This window comes from Papio anubis, chromosome 17 (assembly GCF_008728515.1).
Source record: "Papio anubis isolate 15944 chromosome 17, Panubis1.0, whole genome shotgun sequence".
Taxonomy (NCBI): Eukaryota; Metazoa; Chordata; class Mammalia; order Primates; family Cercopithecidae; genus Papio; species Papio anubis.
In genome coordinates this window covers 55735992-55763818 of record NC_044992.1, presented here as the reverse complement: position 1 = coordinate 55763818, position 27827 = coordinate 55735992, and the positions used below count along the sequence as shown (strand labels likewise).

General features: G+C 44.1%; 1 protein-coding gene, 1 non-coding gene and 1 pseudogene across 4 annotated transcripts in view; 2 read left to right on the top strand and 1 right to left on the bottom strand.

The window, feature by feature from the left end:
- Positions 1-27827, bottom strand: part of DCAF7 (DDB1 and CUL4 associated factor 7) — a 35838-nt gene extending 8011 nt beyond the window's left edge. For both annotated transcript variants that reach the window (XR_639272.1, XM_003913264.3), the window contains exons 1-6: positions 27437-27827; positions 8817-8975; positions 7682-7793; positions 7193-7311; positions 2527-2736; positions 899-1016 (exon numbers count right to left, since the gene is read on the bottom strand). Coding sequence is in view for 1 of the 2 variants with exons in the window: in XM_003913264.3 (XP_003913313.1) it covers positions 899-1016; positions 2527-2736; positions 7193-7311; positions 7682-7793; positions 8817-8975; positions 27437-27574 (856 nt within the window). In the remaining variant the exon portion in view is untranslated. The remainder of the gene's footprint in view (positions 1-898; positions 1017-2526; positions 2737-7192; positions 7312-7681; positions 7794-8816; positions 8976-27436) is intronic.
- On the top strand, positions 6096-6915 carry LOC101021343 (annotated as a pseudogene). The gene has a single exon (XR_639271.4). The product of XR_639271.4 is annotated as an INO80 complex subunit C pseudogene (transcript).
- LOC116271215 lies at positions 13611-13714 on the top strand. Its single transcript, XR_004179636.1, has one exon. It is a non-coding gene; the product is annotated as a U6 spliceosomal RNA (small nuclear RNA).

Below are 27827 nucleotides of genomic sequence, written 5' to 3'. Positions count from 1 at the left end.
TCTCAAGGAATCCTCCCACCTTAGCCTCCCAAAGTGCTGCAATTACAGGCCTGAGACACTGTGCCTGGCCCAACATATTTTTAAGGGGTACTCTTTTTTTTCTTTTTTTTGGAGGCAGAGTCTCGCTCTGTTGCCCCAGCTGGAGGGCAGTGGCATAATCTCTGGTCACTGCAACCTCCACCTCCTGGGTTCAAGTGATTCTCCTGCCTCAGTACCAAGTAGCTTGAACTACAGCTGTGTGTCACTATGCCTAAATTTTTTTTGTATTTTTAGTAGAGACAGGGTTTCACCACGTTTGTCAGGCTGGTCACGAACTCCTGACCTCAGGTGATCCACCTGCCTCAGCCTCCCAAAGTGCTGGGATTACAGGCGTGAGCCACTGCGCCTGGCCAGTAAGGGATGCTTGCTTTGGTCTGGGAAACAGTGAAATGAAAACCACAAGTCACACACCACAACCAGGCAAAGTTCTGTAAGGCCCTCCAATGTGTCTAGAGCTCACTGTCGGTTTGTTAAAGTGAAACCTGAAAGGTCCCATGGAGATGTTGATCTTCGCAGTCCCAAAGATTCTGTGACATCCATGAGAGATGCCTCCCTTTCTCCATATTCCTGGAATTGAGTCCTCTGTGCCACCCAGATTTCAGGGGGAAAAGTACAAGGCACAGGCCTGTAACTGACACATGATGTAAATTGTATATGGAAGATGCTCTGATGTCCATGAAGGTACAAGATCGTCTAAAAATTTGTACTGATTGAATTTCACAAGTGTGGAGAGGCTCCAACTAGTCATTTTATATAAATCTCACAAGACCGTCCTTAGAAAACAGTAACAACTACAATTCTAAGGAGCCAAGAGATTTCCTCCATCCCTCCCAGATTCCTTTCTCCCCACCATGATTACCTGCAGTGCAGATGTGGCAGGATGAATGTGGGGCCCAAGCAATGCCGTTGACACATGCTCGATGGTTGTTTAACCTGGCGACAGGTGTGCAGGGAACTCGGACATCTAGAATCACCACCTGCGGAAATAATAAGTAAAAGGCCTGGGATCGTCAGAGTTTCACAGAAAAACACAAAAAACACTATCCACATGCAAAAAATCTTTTTAGGCATAACTTTTTCATTTCTGGACTTAAGGAACATTAGAGACAGGATTTTCATAGGATTGAGGGAAAACAAGACAAAGGACACGGGTAGTTTATAGTCTCTATCTTGAGCAACACTGGGCCTTTAGACTGGTAGGGGAGATGCAGAAACAGGCAACAGGAGTCTGGGTAATCCTGGATCCCAGCAGGTGCACGTGGTAAGAATTCTAGGCATCTCAGCTGAATGGAATGAGAGCCCAGCCAAAGCAGAATCTGAGGCACTAACGCCACCAAACCAAGGACAACCAATGCATTCTCCCCACCCACAATTCACCTTTTATCAAGTAACAGACTAGAGAGAGCTGCCATTTCTTTTTCCTTTTCTTTTCTTTTTTTTTTTTTTGAGACAGAGTCTCCCTCTGTCACCCAGGCTGGAGTGCAGTGATGCGATCTCCACTCACTGCAAGCTCCACCTCCTGGGTTCAAACCATTCTCCTGCCTCAGCCTCCCCGAGTAGCTGGGACTACAGGCACCCGCCACCACGCCCAGCTAATGTTTTGGGTTTTTTTTAGTAGAGATGGGGTTTCACCATGTTAGCTAGGAAGGTCTTAATCTCCTGCCCGCCTTGGCCTCCCAAAGTGCTGGGATTACAGGTGTGAGCCACTGCGCCCAGCCTTTTTTTTTTTTTTTTTAGACGGAGTCTCGCTCTGTCTCCCAGGCTGGAGTGCAATGGCACGATCTCGGCTTATTGCAACCTCTGCCTACCAGGTTCAAGCGATTCTCTTGCCTCAGTCTCCTGAATAGCTGGAACTATAGGCGTACGCCACCACACCTAGCTAATTTTTGTATTTTTAGTAGAGACAGGGTTTCACCATGTTGGCCAGGATGGTCTCGATCTCTTGACTTCGTGATCCGCCTGCCTTGGCCTCCCAAAGTGTTGGGATTACAGGTGTGAGCCAGAGCGCCCAGCCAGAGAGCTGCCATTTCTACATCTGTTTGCTGAAGCTGGATGAATCCGTCCAGACTACAGAAGGGAAAAATCTGCTTTTTCACTCAGCACCATAGGCACATACGAGTTGGTTTACTCTTTAGATATTGCTTTTCCTGGCCAACTCCAACTCTTCAAAAATTAAAAGTTCTTAACAAGTAATTCTTGTTTCAAATCAGGCTTTCTCAGTCCCGGGACTGCTGTCATTTTAGGTTGGATATACTTTGCTGAGGGACTGTCCTGGGCACTGTAGGATATTTAGCAGCCTCCCTGGTCTACCCCCTAGATACCATAGTACCAACTGTGTCTCCAGAGTTGTGACAACCAAAAATGCCTCCAGACATTCCCAAAGATACTCCAGGGGCCAAACTGCTCCAACTGAGAAGCAGCCTTCTAGATACACTAGGCACTGCTGAAGTTAGGCAGGGCCCATGGTAGCCTGAGGGGAGTGCTCACCTCCATTCCATCCATGGCCATGGTGGCCAGGTAGTTAGGGTCCTGCTTGTTCCAGCAGAGGCGAAGCAGCGGGTGATGCTGTGGGTCTTCGTAAATGATGGTGCTGTGTTCTAGATGGCGGAGGTCAAACATCCGCACGGAGCCATCAGCACCCACAGAGGCAAACATGTCCCTGCCACCCCCGGCCCGGCTAAATGCAATATCATAGACCTGTTGGTGAACAAGAAGCTCCGGTCAGATTCAGATCCATTACCTCTTCTTCCTATAGGAGGGAAATCTGCCACGTCAAGTTCATCTAAACCTCGCTCGTGACACAGAAGCAGGTAAATGAAGCCCAAACAGTGTCTGTGAGTACTGAAACCTGAGAGTTCTAGTATCCGTGGCTTTCCAAAGATGGAGGATCATTCTGCTATAGAAATTGGCTGGTTGCTTCCCACATTCCTGCTTTCCAAATCTTCTTCCTCCAACCCCTGAGATAAAACAAAGGCACATACCCTGCTGACCAACAGAACAGTGGCTGTCTTTTGCCACACGACAAGAATGAGACATTTATTTCCTGGGCCTTATGCATAATCAGAGGCAGGTCTACGAGCCCATTAAGTCCTAGATCATCAATCACAGAGGTGAAAGCAGCCCTCCTGTGGTCACTGAATAGCAGCCAAGCTGATTCTACTGTGAAACCTGGACCTGAGACTCATGTGCAAGAAAGAGGTAACAGAAATTTTGAGTCATGAGAGGCCTAGATGTTCCTGTATTCACAAATAGGTTTAGTAGCACCCTCTTGTCCTAGGACATGTTGTTTCTTCTCCTAGTTGGTTTGTGATCATAAGTGAATCAATTTAGGTTCTAAATCACTGTTTTCTGCTTTTATTTGCTGCAAACATTGCATATCACTAACATCTATGAGGAAATAGAGGCAGAGAGCAATGGAGAGCTTCAGAGAAAGAGAGGACGAAGGCCAGGTGCGGTGGCTCACACCTGTAATCCCAGCACTTTGTGAGGCTGAGGCAGGCGGATCACAAGGTCAAGAGATCAAGACCATCCTGGCCAACACAGTGAAACCCTGTCTCTACTAAAAATACAAAAAAATTAGCTGGGCATGGTGGCTGGCACCTGTAATCCCAGCTACTCAGGAGGCTGTGGCAGGAGAATTGCTTGAACCCAGGAGGCGGAAATTACAGTGAGCCGAGATTGCACCACTGCACTCCGGCCTGGGACAGAGCGAGACTCTGTCTAAAAAAAAAAAAAAAGAGGATGAAGGGGGGCAAAGAGAAAGCCAGAGACAGACAAGTAGAGAGAGAAACAGAAATAGAAAAGCTAATGCCAAACAAAACTCATCTTCTGGGGATAATGACAGATGACTTCTGGGGAGACAAGACTAGAATTTCTCACTAAATATTGCAGCTCCAGTGTTGAGGTTCTGCCTACTGAGGGACACTGCCAAATGAGCATCTATTGCTATTTAACCTCATGAGTTCCTTTTTTTTCTGGCTATGAAGAAATTATGCTTGTTCTTCTATGGCCGGAAGTAGAAGTGGTTCAAAAGGGACTGGGCCAGTCATCAACAAGGAGGCACCCAGGCCTGACATGCCTGACAGATCGAGGCTTTGTCTAGTACTGTACAGCTGCTTTAAGGCACAGCCGTGTTTATTGTATACCCCCCAATGCCAGCTCCTGGTAACCCTCAGGGACAGAGATGCCATAGGTGCCATGGGCAGTGTGGCCGAGTGTGTAACGCTCTCTTAGCTCTAAGTGACTGCTCCTTCAGTGCTCCACCAGCATGGTTCACTGGGAAACCAAGGGAAGGTGACAACTCCCAAGTACACTAAACTCTCTTCTACAGTGATCTGCCAGGTATCAATGAGAGCCTTCCAAACAAGTCTCTTCCTAGAGAAAGGTAGACTGAGAAAAATCAAAGGTGCTAGAAAGGTGCTATTACTGTTTCTCTAGAGCCACTATCCTTTCTCAGGCTCTTTCCTTCAAGACAAGGCTGCCGATCTAAGCCTGTCTGCTGCCAAGATCCATTCCTGGCCTTTCTCCCTGCTCTTCTCTGCATCACAATTGAACTGATTCCTACAGTGTGCATTTGGCAGGCTCTCAGATCTGCTTGCTGCTTCCGGCTGGTTCAGCCATGGGAGGCTTTGGTGGGAAACTGGATGATGGGAAGCAGAGAGAAGCTAAAGTATTTCTCCTCCCCTCTCTCTGTGCCTAGAAGCGTCTCTGCCAGGTAAATCCAGCCCCTGGGCTCCAGGAACCCTGCCTCCTCCCATGGTCCTTCTGGCCCATAGGCAGCTGCAGCTTTCTGCTGCTCCCATTCTATGGATGACCTCACTGCTATCTATGTGGCTTCTCAGCTTTACCATCTTCTGTACAAGCAGTCCCTAGATTAAATCCCCGCAGTTCAAATACTTAAGAGTAGTTCCCATTTTCTGGGTTGGACCTAACAGACAACAGCAGGCTAAGGTGTCATATAACTAAAATGTAGCAGCTTGTTCAACTTGATGCCAAGAGGGTTTCCAGAAGTTCCTTACTGGTCCTCTCTGCGGCACAAACTCTTCATTTGACCCCTGGTTTAGCAGCAGTCAAGTCTAGAAGTTTGTAACAGGGCTTACCCTCAGGAGTATAGAAAGCCAAAGACAACCCCTTACTAAGAATGATAACCTGGGTCACATCTTCCTATGCTGTTGACAACCTCAAGTTTCTGACCTAAGGTCAAGGCATTCTTTTTATCTGTACAGATATTAATACCCCTAGCTGTGCAGGGTAAGGTAGAAAAGAAAAGGAAATAGTACCCATAGGAGATGAGAGTACCAGGAGCATGCAACGACTCTAGGAGGAAAAGATTTATGGGGATTTTCTAAAATCACTGAGAAGAATGCTTTGATTAAAATGCAATTGGCTGGGCGTGGTGGCTCACGCCTGTAATCCCAGCACTTTGGGAGGCCAAGGTGGGTGGATCACCTGAGGTCAGGAGTTCGAGACCATCCTGGCCAACATGGTGAAACCCTGTCTCTGCTAAAAAATACAAAAATTAGCCAGGCGTGGTGGCGGGCACCTGTAATCCCCGCTACTCCGGAAGCTGAGGCAGGAGAATCATTTGAACCCAGAAGGCGGAGGTTGCAGTGAGCCCAGATTGCACCATTGCACTCCAGCCTGGGCAACAAGAGGAAAACTTCGTCTCAAAAAAAAAAAAAGCAATCACAAATAGTTCTCCTCAGTTTTCCCAATAAACACAGAAGCATCACCATCAAAGTAAAATATATTCCATTGCCTCCATTGCCAACAGTAATGAACGTATAAAGATTTAGGATTTTATAAAACATTTATAGAGAAAAATGGATAATTAGTTTGTCTCTCAGAAACTTTTTTCTCTTCCTGTCTCTCTTCCTTCCCCCCCAAATCTAATCTATTTCAAGATAAGTATTACTCTAAAGTTATTTTTTAATTACATCAGTTCCCAGCTCCTCTATAAGAGACTTCATTATTAAAAAACAGCAACATCGGGAAAGGAAGTTCCAGGGCCCGTGCTGGGAAAGAGGTGGGGGGACCAAGGGAAGACTCAGGGTGCAATGGCAGCGCAAATTCCAATTGTAGACACCACTTCCACTCCCAGAATAGTCCGGAACAGCAAGAAAAGGCCGGCCAGCCCTTCCCACAATGGCAGCAGCGGCAGGGGCTATGGTGCCAGCAAGAAGAAAAAAGTGTCTGCCTCCAGCTTTGCGCAGGGTATCAGCATGGAAGCCATGAGTGAGAATAAAGTGGCACTCTCTGAGTTTAGCACAGGACCTGTGGAAAAAGCTGCCAAACCTTTGCCATTTAAGGATCCCAACTTTGTACACTCTGGCCATGGTGGCGCAGCTGCTGGTAAGAAGAACAGAACCTGGAAGAATCTGAAACAAATTCTCGCTTCCGAAAGGGCATTGCCGTGGCAACTGAACAATCCTAACTACTTCAGTATTGATGCTCCTCCATCCTTTAAGCCAGCTAAGAAGTATTCTGATGTTTCAGGCCAACTACACAGACCCCCAGAGCAAACCGCGGTTCAGCACCATTGAAGTTTTCCTACATTCGGAGGCTGCCCTCTGACGTCGTCACCGGCTACCTGTCCCTGAGGAAGGCCACAAGCATCGTTCCCTGAGCCCGAGAAAGGGAGATGAAATGGAAAGCTGTTTCAAAAACAGACTCTGGACTCATGATTTTGTTTCATGGAAACAAACTCGTCCTGCTGTCAATCTGAAAATGCCAGTGCTGTGCCTTGGAAAGAATGTTTGGCTTTCATTTAAGGGTTTTTTTGAGTGTGTGTTTTCCCTCCAAGTGTGATATTTCCTGCTGAATTAAATTATACTTCAGTTGTTGCCTCAAGTAAAGGTGTTTGACAAGAAAATACAATAACTATACTTTTCATTAAAAAAAAAAAAGCAACATTTAGCATGAAAAGAACAATGACAGACCGTATAAGTCATTTACATTAGCCAAAAAAAGCATTAGTTTACAATAGTGTTGTTTTCCCGTTTTTGATACATTACTATTGTCAATTTAGACAAGAAGATGTTATGTTACGATTTTCTACATAAATTGCAGAACAATGAGAGAACAATCTGACCTCTTCCTGTGTGGAAGGCACAGGAAGCATTTGAGGAAAGACGAAATGGAAAAGCATCATTACCTCTTTGTCATGGGCGATCAGTTGGGTCTTCACATGGCCAGACACAAGATTCACTCGCCCTAACACCTGCCCTGTCTCCAGCCCCCAGATGGTGCACGTTGTATCAATGCTTGAGGTACCTGCAAACAACCAGTGCAAGTCAGGGCTGATGGGACCAGGCAAGCTTCCCTCCTGTGTCTACTCATCTGCTTGGCCCAGGGAGCAACATACCATAAAGACTACAGAAAACAAGGTGGCGGCTACCGGCAGAGCCACAGAGGAAGTCAAGTATTCAGTCCTCACCATAAGACCTTAGATTCTAACTGGAGGGACAAGATCTACACACACGGAAAGCTCACCCACACAAAGGAACTAATAAATAACCACATTCCATGCCTAGCCTACTTCCCACAGAGCCTTGTTCTAGGATGATGCATGGCCCAGTGTGACATCTGAGAAAATGTATTTTGGCTTCTTCCAGCTGAAATACATGCTCCCTAACTCCCTTACCTAAAAGATAAGGATCCACCTCATTCCAGTCAAAGGAGGTCAGGGGAGCACAGAAATCAGAGTTCTTATTATTATTTAGCAAACACTCCAGCCTGGTCTCTGTTTCACCAACCTGAAGGAACAAGAATTTAAAAAAGAATCAGCCAGTCTTATCCTCATAAAAAATATTTTTAAAAATCCCTGTTTAGAAAATATCTTAGGAAACATAAGACATGAGGGGAAAATATTTTTATCAAAAACAGTAATAAACCCAGGACTCCCCGAATGCTACTTTTTCTCATACTTTCTCCTCTGCCCAGCTTTTGTTTTCTACATTTTCTTTTTTTTTTTTTTTTTCTTTTTTGAGACGGAGTCTTGCTCTGCCACCCAGGCTGGAGTGCAGTGGCCGGATCTCAGCTCACTGCAAGCTCCGCCTCCCGGGTTCACGCCATTCTCCTGCCTCAGCCTCCCGAGTAGCTGGGACTACAGGCGCCCGCCACCTCGCCCGGCTAGTTTTCTGTATTTTTTAGTAGAGACGGGGTTTCACCGTGTCGGCCAGGATGGTCTCGATCTCCTGACCTCGTGATCCGCCCGTCTCGGCCTCCCAAAGTGCTGGGATTACAGGCTTGAGCCACCGCGCCCGGCCTGTTTTCTACATTTTCATTCCTGCATCTTCCTAGAGGAGAGGTCTTCTCACCTTGCCCAGCCTGGAACCTCTACACAGGTGTACTAAGGCCATGCCCACACTACAGAGGACGCTGCTGCTGATGAGCTCAGCCGAGGGCAGAGGGAAGCCTCCAAGATCCACTCACACACTTTATCAGAATTAATGGCCTGGTATTTCATTTAGTTTACTCAAAAATACCTTGGCTGCAAACAGAACATAAGTTTCCAAGCGTTCCCACCTCCCCTGAAGGCTGTCATCGTCACCTCGGGTTGACTGAGCTGACTGCAGCCAGACTTCATGGAATCTTGACTTGATTTACTAGAAAATCTGCTGAGCCAAATGAAGTCAGTCCATTTAAGTTTTGCTTGCTTATCCCGTGCTGCAGTGACACTCGCTGCCTCTGACCCCATCTGTTCTGTGACTTCTCACTGCTGACAGCTGAGGCTGAGAAAGCCGACTTGTCTGGCTGCTAATAAAGCATCCGCTTACCCTCCACACACGGAGATAGTCGCCGCTTGTTGCCAGTAGGTCTGGATAGACGCCTTTTGTATCAGGGATCCACATGAGCTTTGTGGTGGGGTACGGGTGGTCAAAGGTGTTTCTGCAAATAAACTCTGAACTCTCCTCATCTAAACCAACAAGCTGAACCTGTAACATGCCAAAGTTGAGCCACATAAGCATTTGTGAACAGTATAGCAAATACATTAGATCCCTGGTCAGTGATAGAGGTTTTTTTTTAAGACAAGATCTTGCTCTGTTGCCCAGGCTGGAGTGCAGTGGTGTGACCACAGCTCAATGCAGCCTCCATCTCCTGGACTCAAGTGATCCTTCCACCTCAGCCTCTCAAGAAGCTGGGGTTAGAGGCATGCACCACCATGCACAGCTAATTTTGTTCATTTTTTGTAGAGACAAGGTCTCACATGTTGCCCAGGTTGGTCTCAAACTCCTGGGCTCAAGTGATCCTCCCACCTCAGTCTCCCAAAGTGCTGGGATTACAGACATGAGCCACCATGCCTGGCCAGTGACAGAAGTCTTGACACTGTACTACACTAAACTGCAGAATCAAAAACAATTGCTGTGAGAGGGCATCTAGTCCAACCATCCCCTGGCAGACAAGGACACCTAGACTCAAAGAGGTGGTTACGCACAATACTGCAAAGGCAGTAGGAGACAGAGACAAGATTTGATTACAGGTTTTCTGATTCAAGTACTGCATTCTTGACACCAACTACATTAAGTGCACTCTCTGCCAAGCCAGGCACACCTTCCCCCAAAACCCCTGAGGTATTTGAAAATGAGCAGGGGTGGTTTTGGCTGCCACAATGACTGGAGTGCTGAGGACATTTGGTGCTCAGAGGCTGGGAATATGAATATGTGCAGTTTCATTAAACAAACTAATGCTTACTTAAAAATCCAATAGTGCACAACCCTCATCAACCCCAAACTCAACACTGGCTAATTATGTTTACACATAAAGGTACATCAGGCCAGGCGTGGTGGCTCAAGCCTGTAATCCCAGCACTTTGGGAGGCCGAGGCGGGTGGATCACGAGGTCAGGAGATCGAGACCATCCTGGCTAACATGGTGAAACCCCGTCTCTACTAAAAATACAAAAAACTAGCCGGGCGAGGTGGCGGGCGCCTGTAGTCCCAGCTACTCGGAAGGCTGAGGCGGGAGAATGGCGTGAACCCGGGAGGCGGAGCTTGCAGTGAGCCGAGATCGCGCCACCGCACTCCAGCCTGGGCGACACAGCGAGACTCCGTCTCAAAAAAAAAAAAAAAAATAGGTACATCAAATGACCATTTAAGAGCCCAAACCAAGCAAAAAAAAGTGGGCACCATTGATGATTAAGTCCCACCTAGCTCTGATCACTTTTTCTTAGAGTCAATTTTAGCCCACCATTAACTTCCAATCTTTGCTGTCAAACTCGATCTGGCTTGGTGGGACACTAACTGTACATTTGCTTATGAACTTCCAGCTGGAAGATGGAATGGTGGGAATATTTGGTAAAGATCCGCAATAAGGGGAAAGGCACTAACCAGACAACACAAAATAGAATTCCTTCTACTCATCTTTCTGACTTCAGTCTCAGACACCAGTATCTTCCACACATTTTTTTCCCCCAAAGTTAGGTATAGTTGCATGCAATAAAACCCACTCAGGTGTACAGTTAAATGAGTTTTGGCAAATGTACAGTTGTATAACCCCCACAGTAAGATATAAAACATTTCCATTAACCCAGAAAGTTCTCCCAGGCTCCTCTGCAGTCAACCCCTTATAACCACCCCAAGTGGCCACTGGTCTATGGTTTTGTCTCACCATAATACCACATAAATAGAATCAGATGGTCTTGAGTCTTTGGTCTGGCTACTTTCACTCAGTACACTGCTCTTGAGATTCATCCATGTTCTTGTGTGTATCAGTAGTTGCTTCTTTTCTTACTGCTGAATAATATTGCATTATGTGTAACCTGTAATTTTGTGTGCACTATGTGTGCATTATGTGCGCTCTATAATTTTGGTTTTGTTTTTGAGATAGGGTCTCACTCTGTTGCACTGGTTCGAGTGCAGTGGTGCAATCATGGTTCACTGTAGGCTCAACCTCCTGGGCTTAAGCAATCCTCCAGCTGTAGCCTCCCCAGTAGCTGCGACCACAGGCATGTGCCACCACACCCAGCTAATTTCTAAATTTTTTGTAGAGATGGGGTCTCCTTATGTTGCCCAGGCTGGTCTCGAACTTCTGGGCTCAAGTGATCCTCCTGGCTTGGCCTCCCAAAGTGCTGGGATTACAGGAGTGAGCCACCGTGCCCAGCCAATTTTTTATGTCCTAGTTAAGAAATCTTTGCTTAATCCCAGGTCCCAAATATTTTTTCCTATGTTGTCTTCTAAAAGTTTTCTAGTTTTAGGCTTCATATTTAGGTCTCTGAGTCATTTCAAGTTAAATTTTTATATGGCACAAGATATGAATCAAGGTTTACTTTTTGTTGTTTTTCTTTTTGAGATGGAGTTTCGCTCTTGTCGCCCAGGCTGGAGTGCAATGGCACAATCTTGGCCCATGGCAACCTCCACCTCCTGTGTTCAAGCAATTCTCCTACCTCTCTGCCTCCTAAGTAGCTGGGACTACAGGCGTGTGCCATTACGCCTGGCTAATTTTTTAGTATTTTTAGTAGAGAAGGGGTTTCACCATTTTGGCCAGTCTAGTCTTGAACTGTTGACCTCAGGTGATCCACCTGCCTCGGCCTCCCAAAGTGCTAGGATTGTAGGCGTGAGCTACCACTCCCGAACAAGGTTTGCTTTTTTACGTATGTCTGCCTGTTCCAGCATCACTGGTTGAGAATTCTTTCTCCTTTGAATTACCTTGAACCCTTTATTGAAAATCAGTTGACTATGTATTTGTTCATCTATTTCTGGACTCTATTCTGTTCCATTATCTATTTGCCTATCTGTTTGCTAGTAGGCAAACTGTCTTGATTATAGTAGCTTTCTAGTAAGTTCTAAAATCAGATAATGAGTTCTCCAACTTTGCTGTTCTTTTTCAAAATTGTTTTGCTATTCTCTACTTTTGCTTTTCCATGTACATTTTACAATCAGCTTGTCAAATTTTACAAAAAGCCTGCTGAGATTCTGATTGGGATTCTGTTGAATCTATGGATCAGTTTGGGGAGAACTGACATCTTACTATAAATACTAAAAAATTAGCTGTCACTCAGGGTGGAGTGTAGTGGCTCGATTGATCCTCCCACCTCAGCCTCCCAAGTAGCTGGGACTACAGGTACAAGCCACCGTACCCAGCTAATGTTTGTATTTTTTGTAGAGACAGGGTTTTGCCGTGTTGCCCAGGCTGGTCTTGAACTCCTGGGCTCAAGTAATCCACCCACTTTGGCCTCCCAGTACCCTGGGCTTACACATATGAGCTACTGTGCTTGACCATGAAACTGTTTCAAATTCCATTTCCAATTGTTCATTGCTACTGTATATAGAAATACAATTGATTTTTATACATTAATCTTGGCTTCTATAGCTTTGCTACATTAGTTGTTAGTTTTAGTAGCTTTTTTGTAGATTCCTAATGATTTTTCTATGTATATTCATAGATCTTGTCATCCATCTTTAACTCTTAAAAATCCATATGACTAAGTCTAAATATTCATTTTATAGAGCACCCACAGACTTTCAACAATCATATAACTGTTAGGGAAGATAATGTATAAAGACATAAAAGGAGACAAAACCCAGTGCCCTAAAACACTTAAGATAGTAATGCAAGTAATGTCACAAGGTAATACATGATTGGCTTATTTATGACACAGATAATAATCGATAACAATTGAGAGGAAAGAGCAATGATTCAAACAGGGCACCTGAGGAAAAGAGGAGTCAGCATCTGAGCAGAGTCTTCAAAGGAGAACAGGAAGGATCTGGGTAGGCAAATAGGAAAGGGAAGGGCAACCCAGGTATCTGGAACAGAAGGGTCATGCATACAAAGGTGGCAAACTAAATGACCCATTTGGTAGCAGCAAGCAGGCCTGTATGAGAGAGCCACGTGGGACTGCAGTGGAGATGCGGCCGGGAAGGTGTGCTGAGGGGAGGCTGGAAGGCCCCAAAAGCAACCATGGCCTTCCCCCCATGAAGGTGTCTGAGAAGACAGTGGTATGATTACAAGGCCTCTGAGGACCACATATCTGGTAGTGCTGGGCAGGACAGACTGGATCAAGCAGGTGGCTGGAGGCAGGGAGCTCAGAGGGGAACGGGAAAAATTAAGGGTCTATGGTGACTGATAGTGAGAATGGCAAGGGATAACCAGGAATGGCCGCACGAGGGACTGTGACCAAATGAACAGTTTTTACATGGAACTAAAAAGTTGACATTCTGACCTTTGCAGAATTTTTTTTTTTTTTTTGGATACAGATTTTCACTCTTGTCACCCAGGCTGGAGTGCAATGGCGTGATCTTGGTTCACTGCTACCTCAGCCTCCCAGGTTCAAGCGATTCTCCTGCCTCAGCCTCCCAAGTAGCTGGGATTACATGCAGATGCCACTGTGCCCAGCTAATTTTTTTTGTATTTTTAGTAAAGATGGGGTTTCACCATGTCGGTCATGGTGCTCTCAAAGTCCTGATCTCAGGTGATCCACCCGCCTTGGCCTCCCAAAGTGCTGGGATTACAGGCATAAGCCACCACGCCCGGCCAGAAAATATTACATAAAGAAGGAAGATTCTAGATGAAACATGGAATTTTTGGTATCAGCCTTTGTGGAGGAGAAAGGGGAAAAAAACCCAGATGAGAGTGCTTGCTTCAGCAGCACACATACTCAAATCGGAACTATACAGTGGTTAGCATGTTCCCTGCACAAGAATGACACGGAAATTTGTAAAGTGATCTGTATTTTTACAAAGGATAAATGCTTGCGGCAATGGATACCCAATTTTCCAAGTTGTGATTATTATGTATTGCATGCCTATACCAAAATAGGCACACCTATTATGTACCCACACAACAACGATGACGACAATAACATGAAAGGCTAAAGTCTCAGGCTCATCAGGCAGAATAAAGAATAAACCTCTGAAGCTGGGTGTGGTGGCTCACACCTGTAGTCCTAGCACTTTGGGAGGCCAAGGCGGGGAGTTCGAGACCAGTCTGGGCAACATGGTAAAACCTCGTCCCTACAAAAAATACAAAAATTCACCGGGTGTGGGAGTGCATGCCTGTAGTTCCAGCTAATTGGGAAGCTGAGATGGAAGGATGGTTTGAGCCTAGGAGGTAGACGTTGCAGTGAACTGAGATCACACCACCACACAGCAGCCTGGGCGACAGAGCTTTTTTTTTTTGTCTCAAAAAAGGAAGAAAGAAAGAAAAAAGAAAGAATAAACCTCTGATGTAGATTGTGAGCCAGATATTTCACTTATATATTCATTCAAGAAGTATTTAGTGGACAGCTCCTAGGAGTCAGGCACTGTTTTAAGAGCTGTGGATACACCAGGGAGCACGAAGCCCCAAATCCCTCTCTAACCTTGCAGATAACACTGTGAAGTTCAACTGGAAGAGAAAATGCCTTTCAAGTCATCAGAGATGTCCTCCCAAGGTTCAAATATCCAATCTTGTGAGCATTTGCCACTTAGGATCCTCTTAGCCTAACAAGGCTTTCTACCACCCAGCCCTAACTTACCTTACTTTCCACCTTCATTTATCTAGTCACTGTTTCCCATCCCTTTCCTTACACTTCCCCTCTTTACCTGTAAAATCCTCATACCTCCTTTCCACTGACCCAAATCCTGCCCAATGTTAGTACAGCACTTAATCGGGCTTCTAGGGCTCCCTACTTACCACCTGCTAGCTGTAAGACTTTGGACATGTTACTTAACTCTGCTAATCTTGTTTCACAAACTGTAAAGTGAGCATGTTCACAGTACCTACCTCGAGTTGTACGTAACAGCTCTAGGTAGAACTGTCTTACTCAATATATGAGCTTTGAATATTATGACATCTCACCACCTTCATAAGGCATTTACAGTCTTCCTGGTCCAGTGCTATTTCTTTCAGTGCTTATCTCTACCATCTGTTTGGTGACGAATCCCATAGTGCCTCATGAAAGCACTGACATTACTGTCTTACGCTATTTCACTTAGTAAATGCCTTAAATGTAGGCCTGTGTCTCACTTCTGCTTGTACTGCCTACAGCAGTGGTTTTCCAACTTAGCTATCAGACTTGCCTGAAGAGGTTTACATTCCTAGGCCTTCAACTCCAGCCTAAGATTCCGATTCAGTAAGTGTCAAGTGAGGCCCAGGACTCTCTATTCTTAGGAATTCATCACCCCTGGTGATATGATTTCAGCTAAGTTTGACAATCTCCACACAACAGTACCTAACCTAGGAGAGAAGACAGGAAATAGCTGAGATTCAATCTTTCGTTGACCTTCTCAATGCTTTCAGAAGAGGTAATGACTTAAATTTTTAATTTGATTCAAGAAAAAAGCCATCCTCATTGTTCAGAAAAGGTTCATGAAATTCAAGTTCTGATGTAATTTTTAAAAATGATTTTCCCCAATTAGGAAATTAAAACTTTTTCATTATAATACTGCCCCCACACACAAAAAAAATTAAAATTAAAATCCCACCACATAAAGATAACCATTCATTTTCTTTTTCCCCTGGCTCTTTATAGTTTTTAAGTATTTTTAAGTATTACAGAAGTAATTTATACTAACTGTAAATAATTAAGATACCAAGTATAGTGAATTAAAAGTACAAGTCCCTCTTTCAATGCCACCCCATCCTTCTATACCAGTAATTGCCATTTGGTTTGATAATAACTACTTCCAGATCTTGCCTACAGATTTACAGATAAACTATTTTTCTTTATGTAATTATATTATACTATTCTGCAACTTGCTTCCCTTTACGCAATGTATCAATTTTCTTATTTTTTTCTTATTTTTTTTTTTTTAGATGGAGACTCACTCTGTCACTCAGACTGGAGCGCAGTGGCACGATCTCAGCTCACTGCAACCTCCACTTCCTGGGTTCAAGTGATTCTCCTGCCTCAGCCTCCCAAGTAGCTGGGATTACAGGCACTCGCCACCACACCTGGCTAATTTTTATATTTTTAGTAGAGACGGGGCTTCACCATGTTAGCCAGGCTGGTCTTGAACCCCTGACCTCAAGTGATCTGACTGCCTCGGCCTCTCAAAGTGCTGGCATTACAGGCGTGAGCCACTGCACCTGGCCTGTAGCTGGGATTACAGGCGTGAGCCATCACGCCCAGCCTGTATGTTTAACATGTAAAATATTTCCTTTTGTTTCAATATTTTTGCCTCGAATTTTATCTGATGTTAATGTTATCATGTCTGACTTCTTCTCTATAAAAAGAACTGCTTCTTGTTACTATATGCCTAGTGCTTCTTCATTCATTCCTTTCTGTTTATTCCTTTCTGAAGTTCTACTGAGTAAGATTTAATTTTTATTAATGTTAGCTTTTTTATTACTAACTTTTTTACTAGGTAATACATACACAAGGCCCAAATTTTGAAAGGCACAAAAGCAATTATAGTACAAATTAGGGCCCCTACATCCCAGTTCCTTTCCCTGGAGAAATCAATGTTATCAATTTCTTGTGTATCCCTTCCATACACAACCATATGAGTGTACATACGTATATGCATACGCCTTTTTTAAAACACAGGTGTTAGTTTACTTTTCTATATATTTTTTCCACTGAATATTTATTTTAAAATGTTCCATATCAGCACATGAAAACCTAGCTCATTCTTTTAACAGCTGCACGGAGGTAGCATAATTTATTCAACAATTTCCCTAATAATATTTTCATATTTTTCTCTTACAAATAATGCCAAAATGAACATCCTTGCACTTTAGTCATTTCAACCACGTGAGTATAGCTGTAGGATAAATTACCACTAGCGGAACTACCAGGTGGAAAATAATGCCAATTTAAATTTTGATAGCAACTGCACAGGAAAGCTACACATATGTATATACACACACACAGTAGATTACTAAGGTTTTTTATTTTTCCTAATCTAACTGAAACTCCATTATTTTTTTTTCCTTACGAGGTTCAGTTCTTCATATGTTCAAGAATCATTTACATATCATTTCTGGAAACTGTTCATATCTGTTTCCCTTTTTCTACTGGGTGACTGGTCTTCTGGTGATTTGCAGATCTTTATATGCAAATCTTTATATTAAAGGATTTGTTCTTTGTCTGGAATGTTACATCTATTTTTTCAGTTTGTCACTTATCTTTTGACTTTGCTGGGTTGGTTTTGTTACAGAGATTTTATTTGTATATAGTTTACTTCTACTTTTATGGGTTTCTCACACCAAGATTCTCCCATGTTTTACAGTTGAATGTTTACATTTTCTCATTTATCTGGAATTCTGGTACAAGGCTTTTTTTGTTTGTTTGTTTGGTTTAGATGGAGTCCCACTCGTTGCCCAGGCTGAAGTGCAATGGTGTCATCTCGGCTCACTGCAACCTCCGCCTCCCGGGTTCAAGCGATTCTCCTACCTCAGCTTCCCAAGTAGCTGAGATTACAGGCGCCTGCCACCACGCCCAGCTAATTTTTGTATTTTTAGTAGAGACAGGGTTTCACCATGCTGGCCAGACTGGTCTCGAACTCCTGACCTCAGGTGATCCACCCGCCTCGGCCTCCCAAAGTGCTGGGATTATAGGCGTGAGCCACTGCACCCGGCCGGTACAAGGTTTAAGGTAGAGATCCAATTTTTTGTTCTAGTTTCAATACTCATTATTTAAAAAAAAAATATATATATATATGTATATATATATGTATATATATTTGTGTATATATATATGTATATATATTTGTGTATATATATATATGTATATATATTTGTGTGTATATATATATATATATTTGTGTGTGTGTATATATATATGGAGTCTCGCACTGTCACCCAGGCTGGAGCGCAGTGGTGTGGCGCGATCTCGGTTCACTGCAAGCTCCGCCTCCTGGGTTCAAGCGATTCTCCTGCCTCAGCCTCCTGAGTAGCTGGGATTACAGGCACCTACCACCATGCCCGGCTAATTTTTTGTATTTTTAGTAGAGATGGGGCTTCACTATGTTGGCCAGGCTGGTCTCGAACTCCTGACCTTGTGATCCGCCTGCCTCAGCCTCCCAAAGTGCTGGAATTACAGGCGTGACCACTGCGCCCGGCCTTAGAAATATTTTTTCTTAATTTCATATCACTTTTAGCACAGACTACATTTCTTTTTGTATTCTGAGTTCATTTCTGGACTCTGTTTATGCATCAGTTCTTACAGTATCAAATGATCTTTTTATTATATCTTTGCATTATGTTTTAATATCTGGTGGGCGGTTCCCCATCTCCATCACTAGTCCACCTTTTCAGAAGTTTTCTGACGATGTGTGCATGTTTGTAACATTTGTCTGTAGTTCGCCTGGTTCAAAAATCAGTTTGCCTGGTTCTAAAAAACCATTATTAAAAATCTGGAGTATTTTTGGCCAGGTATGGTCACCTATGCCTGTAACCCCAGCACTCTGGGTGGGGCAGGCAGGAGGACTGTTTGAGGCCAGGAGCTCAAGACCAGTCTGAGCAACATAGTGAGATACCTATTGATTAAGCCCAGGAGTTTGAGGTTGCAGTGAGCTATACTCATACCACTGCACTCTAGCCTGGGCAACAGAGTGAGACACTGTCTCCAGAAAAAACAACTATGGCGTTTTAAACAGGGACCACCTTAAGTTTAGGGACACTGACATCTTTAGGACACCAAGCTTTACTATACAAGAAAAGAGAATACCTTCCCATTTTTCAAGTATTGTTTTGTGTTCCCCAGCATTATTATTTCCATATAAACCTCACATATGCCTAAGTATATCCCCAAGTATTTATAGCAGCACAATCTACAGTACTTGTACATTCCTAGACATTGCTTCATGGCCTTCTGTCATCAAATGTAGGTAGCCTAATTTCTTTTCCCCTCTTAAAGAAGACTTGATCATTTTGCCTGAATGTCCAAATAATTCCTTCTTCATCATTAAAACATAGAAATGTTCCTAGGGACGCCAGGCTCTGTGCCACGCCTGCAGTCCCAGCCCTTTGGGAGGCTGAGGTCAGTGGATCGCTTGAGCCCACAGTTTGAGACCCGCGTGGACAACATGGCAAAACCCTGCCTCTACAAGAAATACAAAAATTAGCTGGGCGTGGTGGTGTGCACCTGTAGTCCCAGCTACTCGGGAGGCAGAGGCGGGACAATCCATTAAGCCTAGGTAGGAGGTCAAGAGTACAGTGAGCTGGGATCATGCCTCTGCACCCAGCCTGGGCAACAGAGTGAGGCACTGTCTCAAAACAAAACAAAACACATGAAAAATAAGATAAATTTTTTAAAAAAGAAATTTTCCTAGGAAATATTTCAGTGTCAACTGTTTGGCGCCACTTTTTCTTGAGATAGAATTTAAACTTATCACTTCAAATCTTTATTTCTACGTTCTTTAACCATATATTTGAGTTTGTTTCATTTCTTTGGTCCTCGTCTTCAGGGACACCAATTATACTTAAGTCAGATCTCTTTTACTTTCTGCATCTATTATGTTCTAATTATTTTCTCTGATTTCATTTTTTAATCTGTCCTCCCTATCCTTTACTGTTTTCAGCACTGTGTGTTCATCTTTATTCTGTTTCTTTCCTTCTTTTTTTTTGAGACAGTCTCACTTCATCGCCCAAGCTGGAGTGCAGTGGCATGATCTCGGCTCACTGCAACCTCCTCTTTCCGGGTTCAAGCGAGTCTCCTGCCTCAGTGTCCCAAGTAGCTTGGATTACAGGAGTGAATCACTGTGCCCAGCCTTTATTCTGCTTCAAATGTGGCTTTTAATTCTGTGATAATTTTAGTTTTCTCTTCCACTACTTTCCTGTGTGCTCTGCCAGCTGATGTTACATTTTCTCTTCGCCATGCCTTATTTTACCCAATCCTCTATATCTCTGCTTGAAGTTCTGTATTTTCTTAAGTTCTTTGAACTCACAGTGGTAAGACTGGCCATTATTTTTCAACTAAGCTAAAAACATCTTTTTAGTATGGGTACTTTACCTGCCACTTATTTTCCATTTTGCCCCCATCCTTTCTTATAGTATTTTTCTGTAGCTACTGTGCTGATTCCATTTATTTTGTTTCTTTTTTTTTGGTTTTGAAATGGGGGTCTCACTCTGTCACCTCAGCTAGAGTGCAGTGGCAAGACCTTGGCTCACTGCAGCCTTGACCTCCTTGGCTCAAGTGATCCTTCCATCTCAGCCTCCTGAGTAGCTGGGACTACAGGTGCACACCACCACACCTGGTTAATTTGTTTTTTCTTTTGAGATAGAGTTTCGCTCTGTCACCCAGGCTGGTGCAGTGGTGCAATCTCAGCTCACCACAACCTCCGCCTCCGAGGTTCAAGTGATTCTCCTGCCTCAGCCTTCCAAGTAGCTGGGATTACAGATGCACATCACAAAACCTGGCTAATTTTTGTATTTTTAGTAGAGACGGGGTTTCACCACGTTGGTCAGGATGGTCTCAAACTCCTGACCTCATGATCCGCCAGCCTCAGCCTCCCAAAGTGCTGGGACTACAGGCATGAGTCACTGCGCCCAGCCCTAATTTATTTTTTCTTTTTGAAACAGAGTCTTGCTCTGTCACCCAGGCTGGAGTGCAGTGGCACAATCTTCACTCACTGCAACCTCCACCTCCCAGGTTCAAACTATTCTCCTGCCTCAGCCTCCCGAGTAGCTGGGATTACAGGTGCCCACCACCAAGCCCAGCTAATTTTTGTATTTTTAGTAGAGACACAGTTTCACAATGTTGGCCAGGCTGGTCTTGAACTCCTGACCTCAAGTGATCTGCCTGCCTTGGCCTCCTAAAGTGCTGGGATTACAGGCATGAGCCACTGCACCTGGCCAATTTTTGTGTATTTTTGTAGAGACAGAGTCTTGCTATGTTGTCCAGGCTGGTCTCAAACTCCTGGCCTCAAGTGATCCTCCCACCTTGGCTTAATGAGGGAAATTCTTCCTAGATGATCTGGAGGAGGGCTATGTTCCAAGTTAGTAGAAACACAGGAAGCCTTTGCATCTCCTCAGCCAGTGAAGTCAGGTGCCACCAAGCTGCTCACAATTCAATGTCTCCTCCAATAGCCCTCATCTAACACTTCTAGAGAAGATGACACATCTATATGTCTCCTTTTAGAGCTTAGCCCCCCTCTTACCCAACATCTCCTATGGGGCTTGGGGAAGCTCCTGATGCCAGCCTGTGTACCCTCTTCTGTCTCAAACAAAGGAGTGACTCTGCCCATCAAAATCCTATTTTGGAGAATTGCATTCTTCTGAGTTTGGAATCTGCAGCCACAGGTATTTCTCAACATCTTCCTGTTTGCTCTTCATTATACTGCTGTCCTTCCTTATATATTACGGGCAGATAAGAAGAATTGTATCTGACTCTCATCATCCTACTGTTGACATTTAGGTCTTTTTCTCTTTACTTTTTTCTCCACAGTCTTCCCTGACCCTTGCTAAACCTCTTCTATCTCCTACCTCCACTGCCCTTCTGCACCATTGTTTTGCAACCCTTTACTCCAATATGATACAAATCCTCCTGAAAAGGCTGTGAAGCAGGATCATTTTTACTCATTTTTGAACTGTGAATATTATTATGCATGATGTCTCCTAGTAAGCAAATATAAAATACTCCTCGAAGGCATGACCACATCTTCACTTTTACTACTTTCATAAATAACAACATAAATTACACATTATTTATACCATATATATACACCATATATATTTATACCATATATATACCATATATATTTATACCATATATATACCATATATATATTTATACTATATATATATATATTTTTTGAAAGTCCCATGTCTACCTTATTAGTATAAGTTCCTTGAGGGAATAAACTGTGTATTCCACTTTATTTTATTTACTTATTTTTTTTGAGACGGAGTTTCACTCTTGTTGCCCAGGCTGGAGTGCAATGGCACGATCTCGGCTCATGGCAACCTCCACCTCCCGGGTTCAAACGATTCTCCTCCCTCAGCCTCCCAAGTAGCTAGGATTACAGGCATGCGCCACCATGCCCACCTAATTTTGTATTTTTAGTAGAGACAGGGTTTCTCCATGTTGGTCAGGCTGGTCTTGAACTCCCGACCTCAGGTGATCCGCCCACCTCCACCTCCCAAAGGGTAGGGATTACAGGCATGAGCCACTGCGCCCGGCCGTATTCCACTTTAATACACACAGTGCTAGTGCAGAAGATGAAGGTGAATGTGTGTATGTGAAGGTAATTTTTAAAATAAGCTCCCAAGTTATCCAAATCAACATAACACTCCAGCCACTGCAACATTTTCCCACAATTGTTAGTAAAACAAAAATCGGCTAACACAATATTCTGAGAATATACACTAGCTTTTCTTGGTCTTTTCTATTTGCTTTCTCTTCAAGCCTCTTCCTGACTGATTACCAAGGACCAGTGCCTGCAGGTACCCAAGATCCTGCCTTATTAAACTTTAAGATGAATTCTGGCACAGCACACCTTTGGCTTGTGGCTCAGAGGTTGACTAGACAGCTTTGGCAGCAAGACCTTAGGCAAGCCAGGCTACCTACAGAGCATAGATTCACTCCTTGTTCAAGTGACAGCATCTCCAAGAAGTCTATGTGAACAAGATTAGGACAAAAAGCAATAAAGTGGCACTTTTTAAAAAGCATTATCACTTTTATCCAGTGGTCTCAATAGGGAATGAGTCCTCTCACTGTCTAGAAAAAGGAGGAAGTTAAAACCAGAAGTTTTATGTTTTAAATTCCCCTGCTGACAGTCTTGACAGGGACTCGTGGAACACTGCAACATTCTAAATATCTATCAAAAGTACTGATGTGTACCAAAACACATTGTGTTTACTCCTGCCAATCTCGCACCTACTAACAAAGCCACAGATGGTTCCCCAGTATCATCATTGTGCCTAAAACACTATGAGTATTGTGTTCAATACACACTGGCTGAATTAATGAGCAAATGAATGACAATCTTGAAGTGCTACCGCAAACACCAAAGTGAAAAATTAAATACCAGAGTCAACTTAATTATGCACCAAACATACAAAGTAATTGTATTAAAAACCTCAGAGGAATCCACACAGGCTGAAGGTGAGCATCCATCCCAGTGTTTCAAGTACAAGGTGGTCATGCCACCCAGACTCACTACCAGGATTCTCCAAAAAGCATCAGATATACCTACAGTCTGTCCTCAGAACCTCAAAAATACTCTCTGGATGCTAAATCTTAGAGCACAAGCAGTTAGTTAAATACTGGGGCAAACTAAATCCCAATCACGCTGCCATCTTTACTCAAAACCAACCCTGAAACATGCACTTAAGTGAAACAGAAGCCCAGGAACTGCTACCCAGCTTTTCCCAATAAAAGAGGGGCAATAACACCTGGGCCTAAAGACCAAAGATATTGTCAAAACACAGGAGAAATGCCAAATTCTTATATCTGACTTACTGTAGGTAAGCCAGGTAGAACAAGAGAAAATGAATTTAAGCTATAAAATTACACTACTTGGAGTCTGACTACAAGAAGCTGCTAGACTACAAAATGAGTTGGGTTGAAAGAGATCAGGGAATTTTTCCCCCAGAGTCTTTAAAAGGCAGAGAATGAAATAATGACCTTTTCAGCTACCTTTCTGACCTCTTATTCCTGAATCCTCTCTGGAAAATACAAAAGTTAAATTTGCTAAACAGTCATATAATTCTCTTTGGTTTACAGGTAATGATAATGATTAAATAACAGCTAACATCTCTATATGGCTTACTCCATGCCAGGTGGAGTTCCTAAGCCCATTACATATATTAACTTATTTAATCTCTGAACAAGGTAGATGTTATTATTTATTGCCCTAATTTTACAGATGAGGAAACTGAGACACAGAGAATAACTTGCCCAAGGCAATACAAAACTGGGAAGTGGCAGGACTTAGATAACCCAGGCTAATCACAGAGCTTTTTTCATCGGTGAAGTTGGATGCAAGGGTAGAGCCAATGTTTAAGGGCATGCAGGCACAAAAAGATCAGATTCCTGCCTCTGGCCAGCAAATGCCAAGGTAGCTCCAGGGCCATGTTCTGAGAGTGCCATCTGATCCCTTAACCACTAGTGTGTCTGTCACCTATCTCCAAGTCTGTTAACTTCAAGGGTGGAGCCCAGGAATGTGCAGCTCCCTTGGGATTCTCACACACTAAAATTTAGAGAACCTGTTGCTCCAACACCAATCCTGCTTTATTCCTCAAGAGACCACAACAAAAGAAGGTAGAAACATAATAACCAATAACGATGCTGTTTTTTGAGCATCGTTATTTGAGGGTCTGGCTCTGTCGCCCAGGCTGGAGTGCAGTGGCATGCTCTTGGCTCACTGTAACCTCTGCCTCCTGGGCTCAAACTTTCCTCCTACCTCACCTTCCCAAGTAGCTGGGACTACAGGCAGATGCCACCATACCTGGCTAATTTTTTAATGTTTTTGTACAGTCAGGGTTTCTCCATGTTGCCCAGGTTGGTATCAAACTCCTGGACTGAAGTGATTCTCCCATCTCAGCCTCCCAAAGTGCTAGGATTACAGGTGTGAGGCACCACGCCCAGCCCTATAATGGTGCTTTTTATTCCAGGTGTATTTGATAGAATCTGTTTCTTTACTCTGCAATAATTCACAAATTTAGTCACACGAAGGAACACCTGGAAATCAATTTCTTAAACTGTTGATAGACTTAATTCTATGGATCAACTAGGAACAATTTTACGTTAGGAAAACATGAGTATGTTAATACCAAATTTTAAAAATGATAACCATGTTTTCTTAGTGAATGTCTCCACACTAAAAAGATGACCACTTCTAGCCTTTTTCATCAATGTTAATTCGCTGTGTCCATTTACTTTTTCCTCTGCTGGTGATCACTATCCATGGCAAGCAGGAACCAATGGTCTAAAAATTCCAACCAATAATTCTAAAGTTCCTCCAAATTACGAAGTCGACCACGTCTTTGGCAGGGCTTCTCACAAACTTAGCCTCAGAATCACTGCTTTAAGGCAGGATTTGCTGCTCACCAACCACTAGACATAATCCTGTCTCGCAGGGTTTCTTAACTTGGGGTCTGTGAACTTGAATTGGAAAATCACGCCCATATTTCCATTCACCTCTAGCTAAATATGTTTTATTTCCTTCAATTACAAATGGGGCAGGTGCTCACAGTGGCATAAGTATCTGTGACTTCGCCAGCAAAAGAAATATTTTTTCCCACCACGGTGCAGTTAAGCATCTTGAAGTGCTGTTTACCCTTGTCACCACTTCAAAATTACATTAATAATTACACTGGATGGTGTAAATCAATACGTTAATTTATTAAAAGTACACATGACCACATCACCACTTCTAAAAACATGTTTATATCTGTAGTGCAACGTAAGTGGTTTCTTTTGTAATTCTACGTGTTCTATGCATTTGAAAACATAACTATGAGAAGGGGTCTATTGGTATCACATGATCATAGCACACAGAATTTAAGAACCCTGACCTACTGACAGGTGGAGGCACAAAAACGATTTTAAGACAGCACATTGCCTACATCATGTGAGTTAAGATATGGCTAACTGCTTACGCTGTTGATAGTGGGGTTATTAGTTTGCATTTCACTGCTAAGCCATGCTACCTGTGTGCCTGGAACAAAGAGGAAGCTCCAGAGAGTTGCTAAAAGAAAGGACAAACTGGGGTCGAGTTCCTGCAACAGCAGTTTGACTACTCCATTGATTCTACCAGCAGCCTAACTGTGGCTCAGTTTCTCCTCTCTGGAGAATAGGAGTAACTATTGTTTACCCCGTGACACTGGAAAAACATACAGGAAAAAAACATTAATTTGTGTGAAAAATTAAGCTTAAGCTCTTTGAAAGACATACTTTTTTATTTTCCACGTGTATCCTTAAACAATAGTTCTAGTGGTCTTAATTTTACTAACACAGTGTCCACATCAGAATCTTGAATCCCATTCCCAGTTCAGCTGTCCACAATGGGCCATAAGGAAGAAAGAAGCATCAGAGGAAAGGAAATACAGCTCTATTTCGCCCGGGAAATGGGTGAACTTAAAGATCAGTGCATATTGCTTGGATTTGTTTGTAAATATGTTCACGTATGTGTAACGTCTGGACAATGAAAATCCATCGCTTTCATCAGCTTCTCAAAGAGGACTCCAAAGAAGACCTACTCTAGAGAAACATGCTCCTGAAAAACTGTAAACAAACTGTAAAATATTCAAATTTCTTTTTTACAAGACCCTCACATGTAAACCAGAACCCCTTCCCTACAGCAAACTGTGGGTCACAGATAATAAAACAGGCCTGTGCAACACCTCACAGCCAGTCAATAACCAGACAGGACCCACTCCTAGACCACCTGGCTTTTTCCCCCCTGCATGAGCCTTGTCACTGAACAGTTTTCTTCTTCTTCTTTTTTTTTTTTTTGTATTTTAGTAGACAACGTTTCACCTTGTTACCCAGCCTGGTCGCAAACTCCTGAGCTGAGGTAATCTGCCTGCCTCGGCCTCCCAAAGTGCTGGGATTACAGGCGTGAACCACCGCGCCCAGCCAGTTTTACTCTTCTTAAATCTGATGTTCATGGCATAAGGCAGTAGTGGCTTTAAATATCACTAGCCACAGCTTTCAGTTGCTCTGATCGCTATCATTCAACTTTAATTGAGTAAAAGGAAGAAAGCAAAGAAAATTCTTCCAACTGACTTATTCAACTTTCAAAGATGAGTTTATGTTGCAATGCCAGTTTAAAAGCTCCCCTACGACACCGTGCTTCTATAAAGGATTCTCAAATTGATGAATGTCCAGCAAGATCTACTACTAAAGGTCACACAACTGTACTAGCATGAAACAAGCCAAAAGATAAGGCCCTGTCATCCTGTGTTCAGGAAACAACGGCGGGATCATGCCACAGGCCAAGATTTCCAAAGAGATTGCTTTAGAGAGAATGGTTATCATGAAGCAAGAGCAACAGTAATTCTGGCAGAAGGGCTAGGATCCATGAGTACCTGGGGTATGGGAGTAGGGGGCGGGGATGCTTGTACAACAGATCGTCTTAATAGAAATCTAGTGTGGCCAAGAGTGCACGACCGCGAATAGAAGCGTCTGCATTTTCCTTCACAACTACCACTCCCTCTTCCCTTCCCCGCCCACCAACGAAAAAAATGCGGCAGGAGTGGAGAGCACAGGAGGAATAAATGGAGTATCTTTGGGGCGTAAACCCGGTTTTAAGACCTGTTTCCACCACGAAATAGCTGCCTGACCCAGGCAAGTCACAAAACCGTGACTCAGTTTCCCCACTACACTGCCGACTACACAAGAATGCTGCCGGGATTAAATGAGACAGACAACGAGTACGAAACCTTCAGCACAGGGCCAGACATTGGAACCGCTCCATGGCCCTAAGGCGAGTCCGCAGGAGGGTTCTGGGGCCTGGGCTCCGGCCCGGAAAGGGCGCTCCCGGGGCCCGCTCCCCGCCAGCTGGGTTCCGAGGCCCTGCCCGGCCCACCTTGTTGTTGTACTCCTCCACGAAGCTGCCCAGCGCCAAGCGAAAGCGCTTATCGGGCCGCACACTCCAGTTCATCGCGTAGACCGTCCAGGGCGCTTCATACTTGTAGATCTCCTTCCGTTTGCCGTGCAGGGACATGGTGACGGCGGGGCCGCAGTACGGGCCGGGTCAACAGTGGGCTGCGGCGGGCGAGGTGCGAGTCGGGCGGGGAGCTGGGCCTGAGATCTATGGGTCCGAAGGGAGGAGGGGCGGGGGCGGGCAGGAACGGCCTACCCCGAAGCGGGGATGCGGCGACAAACAACGACGACGACCGAGCCCGAACCCTAGTTTCAAACCAGCTTGGGCACCGACGACAACCACCTTCCGTTTCGGGACGCCGCCCCGCCCTCTC